Source organism: Ammospiza caudacuta, chromosome 15, assembly GCF_027887145.1.
Source record: "Ammospiza caudacuta isolate bAmmCau1 chromosome 15, bAmmCau1.pri, whole genome shotgun sequence".
Lineage (NCBI taxonomy): Eukaryota > Metazoa > Chordata > Aves > Passeriformes > Passerellidae > Ammospiza > Ammospiza caudacuta.
Genome location: NC_080607.1, coordinates 11597648 through 11606938, shown reverse-complemented (window position 1 = coordinate 11606938; position 9291 = coordinate 11597648). Strand labels below are relative to the sequence as shown.

Here is a 9291-nt window from a genome sequence, read left to right as displayed (position 1 = left end):
CCCGCCCCCGGGCGCGCCCTGCCCCGGGAAGCGCGGCCGCGGCGCGCCGGAACGGGCGGGGCCCGCGCAGCGCGGGCGGAAGTCGCGGCGACCGCACGTAGGAGCTTCCGCCGGGGCGGGCGGGGAGCGCGGAGCGAGGGAGCGCGGCGGGAGCGGCAGGAGCAGCGGCGGCGGGGGGAGCACGGAAAGCCGCAACCATGGTGAGCCGGGCGGGCCCGCGGGGCGGGGGGCCGCCGGTGCAGCGAGCTAGCGGTGCAGCGAGCTCCGGGCCGGGCCGGGCCGCAGGTGACGCGGCGCTCTCTTGCAGACGGTGGGGAAGAGCAGCAAGATGCTGCAGCACATCGACTACCGCATGCGGTGCATCCTGCAGGACGGGCGCGTCTTCATCGGCACGTTCAAGGCCTTCGATAAGCACATGAACCTCATTCTCTGCGACTGCGACGAGTTCCGCAAGATCAAGTGAGCGCTGGGGGGCCCCCAGCCCGGCCCTCATCGGGGGGGCCTCGGGGCGAGAGCCGGGACAGCGCTGGGGCAGCGAGTGCTGCCGGATCCTGCAAAAACACTCATGGGTTTAGTCTCTTTTGTCAAATCGCCAAACTGCCAAAGCTTATCGGACCCTTTGTTTCGGTTCTCCTAATAACCAACATATATGATGCCGTTTGTAGCAGTTAAGATTTCTCTTTGTACTTAGTTTGTGGCATAAAAAAATATGCTCATCTCTGGAGAAGCAGCCTAGTCATATATTCGGTTGAAACCTCAAAGAGCAGCATTCATTCATTCTGTTTTTTCTTCTGTTTTGCAATTTTTTTTTCTCCCCAGACCTAAAAATTCAAAACAGCCAGAGCGGGAAGAGAAACGAGTCCTTGGCCTTGTGTTGCTGCGAGGAGAAAACCTGGTGTCCATGACAGTTGAAGGACCACCTCCAAAAGATGTAAGAATAAGCAGAGAACTAAAGAAAAAACAAGGGAAATCTGATGAATTTGTTTCTTTGCAAGGGAGTGATGCTATTGTTACAGATCTTACTGATGCTGTTGTAACTAGGTCCAACAAACTTCTCTGCAGGAAGCTCTAATTCCTTTGTGGGCTGGGACATTTCATTGGACAAAGGAAGGCTGTGGGCATCTGTAGGCTCTGAGGATTTCTGATAAATCTTTCTTTTTGGGGGCTGTGTTTTCAGACTGGAATTGCCCGGGTGCCCCTTGCTGGAGCTGCTGGAGGACCTGGTGTTGGCAGAGCAGCAGGGAGGGGAGTTCCAGCTGGTACTCCCATGCCACAAGCTCCAGCAGGATTAGCTGGCCCTGTCAGAGGAGTGGGAGGACCGTCCCAACAGGTGAGATACTATGACCCATGTGGCTTTCATTTTTTGGTACCAGTGTGATGCAAGAAATTGGTGTAGTGGAAGAACTGTAATCCTAGTTTATTACCACAAAGTTTGAGCCTAGTGAGGCTTTTTTTGGTACTAGATCTCCCTAGGTATTGTCCTGTATGACAAAACAGGGTTGAGAAGTGTAGCTTTTCACACATAATTCAAGTGGTATCCATTGAATTGTATTACAGTTTGTAGTGTTCTTTGGTAAGTTAAGAGAAGACTGGTGTAATTTCTGAAGGGGAATTTCAATATGATTTTTTAGTTATTATGATAAAGCAGGTGCTATTTTTTCTGAGTCTGTTTGTTTTGTCTATAGGTGATGACACCCCAGGGTCGTGGAACAGTTGCAGCTGCTGCTGCAGCAGCCACTGCCAGCATAGCAGGAGCCCCAACTCAGTACACACCAGGGCGTGGGGGTCCTCCCCCACCCATGAGCAGAGGAGCCCCTCCTCCAGGTAGGAATTACTCTGTAGAGCTCATGTTTTGTTGCAAAATTGGTAATAACATTTTTCTGATGAAAATCTGGTATTGTAGAATATCCTGATACCCAGCCAGTGCCTTGAATATTCATGCTTGTGTTTTCTCTGGCTTAAGGAATGATGGGGCCTCCTCCAGGCATGAGACCACCAATGGGCCCCCCCATGGGAATGCCACCTGGCCGAGGGGCTCCCATGGGAATGCCCCCCCCAGGCATGAGACCACCACCCCCAGGGATGAGAGGTGAGCACAGACTATCCCAACTGCCATGGGGCTCTGAGGAGCTGTAATAAAATGTTTGAAGGGTGATGCATTCCAGTATCTCCCTAGCTCTGCTAGATGTCAAAGTGCTTTGGTGCCAGAAGGGGTTCTGTGGCTACTTTGAACATGGGGAAATGTTTGTTTTTGTTTTTTTTTTTTTTTTTTTGTTTAGTGTTGCTGCTTCTTTTCTCTTCAACTCTTTCCTTTATTCCCAGGACCCCCTCCACCTGGCATGCGTCCCCCAAGGCCGTGAGAGTTCTGTGATGTACCTCTGAAATGGGAGAAGACCAAGGAAGGGGATACACTGAGCAGTACCATCTGTCATACCTTTCCTATGTATATTTTATATCTGCTGTTGGTGATGTTTGACCTTTATAATAAAGATGGAAAACCTAGTACTAGGAGTCACTGTTGTGCTGGTCTGTTTGTGTGTGTCAGGAGTGTGAAGAAAAAAAGCTTAATTTGTGTAGACAGAAATTAACAGGTGGTCTGTGTTCCTTACAGGAATTAAAGTATAGCAATGAAGTTTAACGTGGCTGATGGAAAAAGAACAGATTTTGAGAGTGGAGATGGTAAAAAATTAAAGAAACATCTTTGTGACAGGTAGTTTGAAAAACTTTTATTCCTATTATAGAAATGGGTTCTAAACCAAAAGAATATTTTTCCAGCTCTTAATTATTTGAGATCTCAGAAGTGTATGAGCAAAACTTTGTTCAGTTTTTGCCTTAAAGTTATTATGTACATGAAATATGTAGCATATTCCAGCTCTCAGTTGTTCTAGCCATCCATAAAAACATCAACATTTTACAAGAAAAATAATCCTTTATTTCATGGGTTGCTACAGATGATTTCACAGTCTTCAACCAGGTAATTGACAAACATCCCACAGTTATTCCACTTGAAGAAAAACTTCCATTTTACTGAGGTTGTCTCCTTGCAGTACTACAAAATTGAGGGCCTGTACAGTGTGTCTGAAATTACCCATTTGGTAACAGTTCTTACTTTACTTTCTTTTATACCTGCAAGAGAAGACAATAGAAATTATATTACTCCATCAGTCAAACTCTCAATGACAGATGAGGAGCAGCACTGAGCATTTTCTAGGCATAATGGTCTCCCAAATAGAAGCCTAGGAAACGTGTTATTAAAGGCCCTATCTTTGATTACCCCCAGCATCAGACCTGCAATAAGAGGGTACTGCAGAACCAACACACCTTTTAGCAATGACAACAAGAAGAAGAAGAAAGCAAGGAAAAAGCCCCAAGACTTGAACAAGAAAGTAAAGGGAACTATACCTGGACTTGGATTTGAAGGTCCCTCCTTTCCTGCGCTGGGCGATACCCAAGCGTTTTCGATCTTCAAATGATGGGCTTCAGAGAGAGAGGGGAGGGAGGAGAGGTCAGCCATGTCACAGAATTATATCAGCAGGACAGGTACTTCCCAAAAGAAGCCTGCCCCAAATTTCAGAACCTCTTCCCCCAATACCAGAGTATCCCCGAGGAAGTACAGAGATGCAAACAAATTCTCATTACTGCAGCTACACTAATGTAGACCTAAGACCTTACCCAGCACGGTACTGCTTCAGAGCCTTCCTGCTTGTGTTGGTCAGCTCTTCATCAAACACAGACACTTTTTTCTTCTTCTTGGGACCTAACAAATAACAATCAGAACACTGCATCATCACAGTACTCTTGAACACAACAATTAGCCTAAGCAGGAGGCAAATGACTGCAAACATGGACCCTGGGCCAGCACTTGTGGCCATTCCTTCAAAGATCTCTATACAAACTAGATTAATTTACCTATTTCTAGAAAAGTGACATAAAAATGAAGTTAGCTGTAACACAAAAGTCTCTACCTGCTGGTGCTGCTGCTGCTTCCTCTTCTGGCAAGGCTCTGGCTCTCTTTGCTCGGCGATTCCTCTTTGCCAGCCGCTCAGCATACATTTGAGATTTCAAGATCTCAAACTGCGACCTTTCCTCTGGCTGAAAGGTGTTAAAACACAAGTTTTGGTGATGTGAAGCTTTGCTAAGGGAGAACTATGATAGTCTAGCCAGGGTCCCACTTGTTGACAAATCAACTCACTGTCATTTGGCCTTTTTTCTGTGTGTCCTGAACAAATTTCTTCCTTTTCTTTTTCCCTCGTAATGCTAGGTCAAATTCCTGCAGGGCTTTAGCCACTGGAAAGAGAAAGAAAACCAGAATAAAGAACCTCTTAAAGCAGAAAGCAGAGGCCAGCTGTGGCTATAGAATTTTAAAAGGTCACAGTGTCATGACTCACATTTCTCTTTCTTCCTCTCCTCACGGGTCTGGAACCAGCTCCGCTCCAAACTCTCAGTCCCAGTCTCTTTTTTGCCTGTCTCCAGCTGCTTCTTTGCCTTGTTGATCTGTGATAATTCATGCAAGATGTGAGCTCATGATAGCTAAAAATTACTCCTCTCTTCCCTTTCTAAAATAGGCAGTTTAAGTACACTTAGGGTAACCTCATAATGGACTATATCACACCAGATACTAAAAAAATTGCTTACCTGGGCCTCTGACTGTTGCATCTCACGTTCCTCACGCTCCAAGCAGAGAACTGCATAGATATCTTTCTCTAGATTCTCAATCTTCTCCCGAAATTTCAGTATGACATCTGAAAACAACACCATATGAACACCAGAGGCAGCTCATGTGAAGTCCAGCTTGTTTTTCAGCACCTCTAGTGTCCCTGTGTACCACGATATTCCCTGTGTACTCTTGCAGCTTTTTACCTCAGTATAAAAGTACTACATACCTTGGGGGAGGATTCTGGCTTTCACTGGTGTTTTAGCAGTTTTGACAATCTCCTTCAGCATCTTGCGCTCTTCCTCGCCCACCAGTGAAACGGAACGACCAGCCTTGCCTGCCCTGGCTGTCCGACCCACACGGTGCACATAGTGTTTGATGGTGTTGGGCATGGTGAAATTGATTACCTGTAACAGAAACGGTGTTAGTAGGAAATCAACATGAAATGCCTCATTAAAAAGCTCAGCATTTCATATACTCACTGTTTTAACACCTTCAATATCGAGTCCACGTGCAGCCACATCTGTAGCTACCAGGATATCAATCTGCTCATCCTTAAAGCGCCTGAGCAGAGAAAGCAAATACATTAGCAATGAATGTATCCATCTACTTCCACCCTAAAACTTCCAACTTGGAACTTCTTTTTAGCCTAGGCTTGCTAACTAAGCCTGCTAATACCTGAGTGATTCCAGCCGCTGTGTCTGAGAGAGGTTCCCATGCAGCTCCCCAACGCGCAGCCCCATCAGTCCCAGCAGGATGTGCATGCGGTGAGCTTGCTTCTTGGTCTGGGTGAAAAGCATCACGTGGTCCTGGAACGTTCGTGTCAGCAGAGCTAAAAGAAAGTCCTCTCAGAAGGCTGCTCCACAGTCACTCACTGATTCCAGCCTGCCTTGGCTCATCACTGACCTGTTACAATGGCCTCCCGGTCCCCCTCCCGGTTGGGTCTGATCCGGATAAATTCCTGCCGCAGGAAAGGCGCAACATCTGTGTTGCTGTTCACGAAAATTCGGACGGGATTTTTCAGGGAAACGGAAGCCAAATCTTTCACCTACAAAAACAGGTTAAGAAAAAATAGTCCACATGATTTCTGGTAAAAGACCTGAAAAATTCCCATTCAACTTCCTGCCTGGGTATGTTTCTCGGCAGCTTGTCTTACCTCCTCCGTCATTGTGGCAGAGAAAAGCATTGTCTGACGGTGGTGGGAACACAACCTGATTATTTCCTTCATCTGTTCCTCAAAGTATTCATCCAGCATCCTACACAGGAGAAAAAGAGCAAGGTAAGGCAGCTTCACTTGGGCCTGGCCAAGAAACATTACATAAGGCAGGACAAGAAGGACAGCCTGATAACCTGGAGAAATGAAAGCAAAAACCTGCCATGTTTTTCATTGCTGTCCTGCTTACCCTACCTGTCTGCTTCATCCAAAATCAGCACCTCAACACTGCTCAGGTGGAAAGAAGGACAGTTGTGGAGATGATCAATCAGTCGCCCAGGAGTGGCAATAAGAATGTCTGGCCCTGAGCGCAGAGCAGCTTCCTGAGTCTTCACATCCAGGCCACCTGAAAGAGAGGGAATAGAGACTGCTGACCCCCAGAGCACAATGCAGCAAAGTACAGGGATGCAAACTGCCTGAGAAGAGGAAGCACCTCAGATAAAACCACATTCAAAAATAGAAATGACCCCATATTTTCTTTCTCAGAAACAGCTAAACAAGTACATCACAACCTTGGAAAGCAAGACTTTAAACTGCAATGTATCTACTAGAAGCATAATAACCACACAGCCTCCAGTTTTACACACAGAATTCCCAGTTCTGCATAGTGGTTTACAATGAGCCTTTTTCTGTATAGTGGTTTACAGTTCACATAAATGACTGAACTCACCTACTGCCAGACAAGTTGTGACACTGCTGAACTGTGCCAGCTGTTTTGTGACAGAGTGCACCTGAATACCCAGCTCTCGTGTGGGCACCAGAACCAGCACACGTGTTATGGGAGCCTGACGAGGTTTGTAAATCAGGCGCTCAAGGACAGGCAAGATGAAGGCAGCTGTTTTACCTGAAAAACAAAAAAATATTAAGAAGGGTTACCAATTATTGTTAATAGCTGATTCTCTGTTTCTAGTGCCCTGCTCGACTCCCTACCTGTCCCAGTGGCAGCACAAGCACAAATATCCTTTCCCAGAAGACCCACTGGGATACAAGCCTTCTGAATTGGGGTTGGTTGCTTGAAGCCAAGAGCTGTGATTGCCTAGAAAGGAGGGAGAGCAATTAAACTCTGTCTCTAGCATGGCCACACCTGGAGTGCTGTGCCCAGAGCTGGGCTCATCACTACAAGACACACAGACACACTGCAGAGAGACAAGCAACAGGCTATGAAGATTATGAAGGGCCTGGGAGCCCCTCACATCTGGGGAAAGGCTGATAGAGCTGTGACTCCTCAGCCTGGAGAAGGCTCAGGGGAAATCTGTCAATGTCAATAAATATCTGATGGGAGGGTGGAAAGTGGATGGAGCCAGGCTCTGTTCAGTGGTGCCCAGAGAAAGATGCAATGGGCACAGACTGAAACATGGTGATATATGTGTTTAGTTCCCTCTAAATACCACGAACCACTTTTTCACCTCAAGGGTGACCAAGCAGCAGCACAAGGGGCCCACAGAGGTTGCAGGCTCCAGCCCTGGAGATATTCAAAGCCATCTGGACACATTCCTAGGCAAGAACTCTAGGTGGCCCTTCTTGAGTAGAGGTTGGACAAGACGACCTTCAACCATGCTGTGACAAGTCTTGCTCAAGATGGTGTTAACACATTCAATCTTTGATTGACACCATCAAAGAACAGTTCCATTAATGTATAATAACAGCTTCTAAAGGACTATCACACTATCTCCCAAATTATTTCCTTGTCAGAGAGGTTGCAAAGTAATGAGAAATTTGACAGCTCTAATTGGTGGCAGGGAGGCTGTACAACATTCTTCAGAGTAACATGTAAAAAACCAGCTAGGTAAATACCTTCAGCAAAGGTCGTGAAAGATTCATGTCCTGGAATGACAAGTTATCATCATATTGAGAGGCATCTTCAAAAAAGCTCTCTGCTTCCTAGAAACAGGAACAACAACAAAACTGGAACAACACATGCAGCAACACAACATTATCAAAGGGCTCTGGGCTGGTTTCTGAGCTATGATTTGTAAACCAAAGCAAATTCCTCAGTAAGAAATACTGGAGGAATTAAACTAGTTTTTAACACTTACCACTTCTCCCTTTTTTGATCTCTTCTTTTCCTTCACTTTGACCTTATCTGCAGAGAAAGATAAGTGTGACAGGAATTAGGAAGCACAGCTAAATCCATAACAAGATGAACTAGCTTCACCTTGTAACCTCATACTTTTTGCTCTCAATTCAGCTATTGAGGGAGAAGCCTCAGAAACCAGTAGAGGCATGTAATGGAGTAAACTTGCCCAATAAACATCCTTGTTCGGGGATGAGGTCAATTATGGCTACCATTCAAAATAAACTTGATTAAAATCAGAAGGAATGTTGCAGAAGGCAAAAAAAAAAAAAAAAAATTAAAGGTGCTCCTTGCCCACTCCCAGCAAGGCTTCACTTCACACTTTTCTCCAGTGAGCCAACTGTGTGTCAGACTCTTGGCCATCTCAGTGTGTACTGCTGATACCTGCTGTTGTGAAGATACTTTCATCATCTAGTGAATATTCAGACTCCACATCTTCTTCATCCCTACTGCAATCCTCATGCTCCTTTTTGATTTGATCATCTTCAGCCTCTGCATCCTCAACCTTTACTTTGGCTTGTTTAGCTTCCCTTTCCTAAAAAAAAAATAAAAATGACAAAAATGTTTTAAAAAGAAAGGATGAAAAATAAACTTCAATCCTTTGTGAGTCTGTGTTTGCTATCATGACCCCATTCACAAATCCACGGTTTTGCATAACTTTAATCACTAATAATTCTGCAAAACCATCCATTCAGCAGCACATCCCATGTGGCAGCAAACCGAGCCGATGAGCAGCAGCCAGAGCACCGTGGCTCAGGGAATGGCCACACACATACCAATATTTCAGCAATGAGAAAGATCCTGACCTGGAGCTTCCTTTTCTGTCTCACTTTCTCAATTTTCTCATCCAACGTCGTTGCTGCTTTCTAGGCAGAAAATCACAACAGGAGAGCTGTAAGAGGAGCCCAGGAGAGCAGTGGGAGCTGTTGCCTCTGGTACCGCAGCTCCATCCCGGCCTCAGGCCTCACCTTGCCGCGGAGCTGCCGCAGCGCCGCCGTCCAGGCATCCTCCCCGCCGGCCTCCGCCTCCCCGAACACGAAGTCGGCGCTGAAGTCCCCGCGGGAGGGTCCCCGCCGCCTGGGGCCCGGCGCCCGGGGCAGCTCCTGCGGGAACAGCCGTGAGCACGGACCGCGGCCCGGCCCCGCCGCACCGGCCCGGCCCGCGCCTCCCGCCCGCCCGGCCCCACCTCCTCATCCTCGGAGTCGCCGGATTCGGAGTCCACGGGCACCACGTCCCCCTCGGCGATGGTGCCCACCAGGCCCAGGCTCTCCAGCGTGGCCATGGCTGCGAACCGGAACCCCGCGGGCCACGCGTGCGCTGGGCCGGGCCGGGGGCCGGGCTGGGGGCCGG

The 9291-nt window shown here is 47.4% G+C and overlaps 2 protein-coding genes across 2 annotated transcripts; one reads left to right on the top strand and one right to left on the bottom strand.

Annotated features, from left to right (window-relative positions):
* Window positions 1–112: 112 nt before the first annotated feature.
* On the top strand, window positions 113–2509 carry SNRPB (small nuclear ribonucleoprotein polypeptides B and B1). The gene is made up of 7 exons (XM_058814821.1): window positions 113–200; window positions 308–459; window positions 820–931; window positions 1178–1330; window positions 1686–1824; window positions 1964–2089; window positions 2323–2509. The coding sequence occupies exons 1-7, from the start codon at window positions 198–200 to the stop codon at window positions 2358–2360; spliced, it is 723 nt and encodes a 240-aa protein (XP_058670804.1). The 5' UTR covers window positions 113–197; the 3' UTR covers window positions 2361–2509.
* A 271-nt stretch (window positions 2510–2780) lies between these two features.
* DDX27 (DEAD-box helicase 27) lies at window positions 2781–9259 on the bottom strand. Its single transcript, XM_058814653.1, has 21 exons — window positions 9128–9259; window positions 8910–9044; window positions 8748–8807; window positions 8326–8476; window positions 7904–7950; window positions 7662–7748; window positions 6798–6903; window positions 6538–6711; window positions 6063–6213; window positions 5811–5910; window positions 5561–5702; window positions 5333–5486; window positions 5137–5218; window positions 4884–5061; window positions 4636–4742; window positions 4389–4494; window positions 4193–4287; window positions 3966–4092; window positions 3673–3757; window positions 3403–3477; window positions 2781–3126 (listed from the first exon to the last, which is right to left on the bottom strand). The coding sequence occupies exons 1-21, from the start codon at window positions 9221–9223 to the stop codon at window positions 3111–3113; spliced, it is 2274 nt and encodes a 757-aa protein (XP_058670636.1). The 5' UTR covers window positions 9224–9259; the 3' UTR covers window positions 2781–3110.
* Between the last annotated feature and the right edge of the window lie 32 nt (window positions 9260–9291).

Bases quoted from the DNA above. Each gene is read 5' to 3' on its own strand.
- SNRPB (XM_058814821.1), top strand. The intron at 932-1,177 runs GTAAGAATAAGC...CTGTGTTTTCAG, and splicing joins AAGGACCACCTCCAAAAGAT to ACTGGAATTGCCCGGGTGCC. The intron at 2,090-2,322 runs GTGAGCACAGAC...CTTTATTCCCAG, and splicing joins ACCACCCCCAGGGATGAGAG to GACCCCCTCCACCTGGCATG.
- DDX27 (XM_058814653.1), bottom strand. From the start codon at position 9,223: ATGGCCACGCTGGAGAGCCTGGGCCTGGTGGGCACCATCGCCGAGGGG. The intron at 7,749-7,903 runs GTAAGTGTTAAA...TCCTGTTTCTAG, and splicing joins GATCAAAAAAGGGAGAAGTG to GAAGCAGAGAGCTTTTTTGA. The intron at 3,758-3,965 runs GTAGAGACTTTT...GTTATTTGTTAG, and splicing joins AGCAGCAGCAGCACCAGCAG to GTCCCAAGAAGAAGAAAAAA.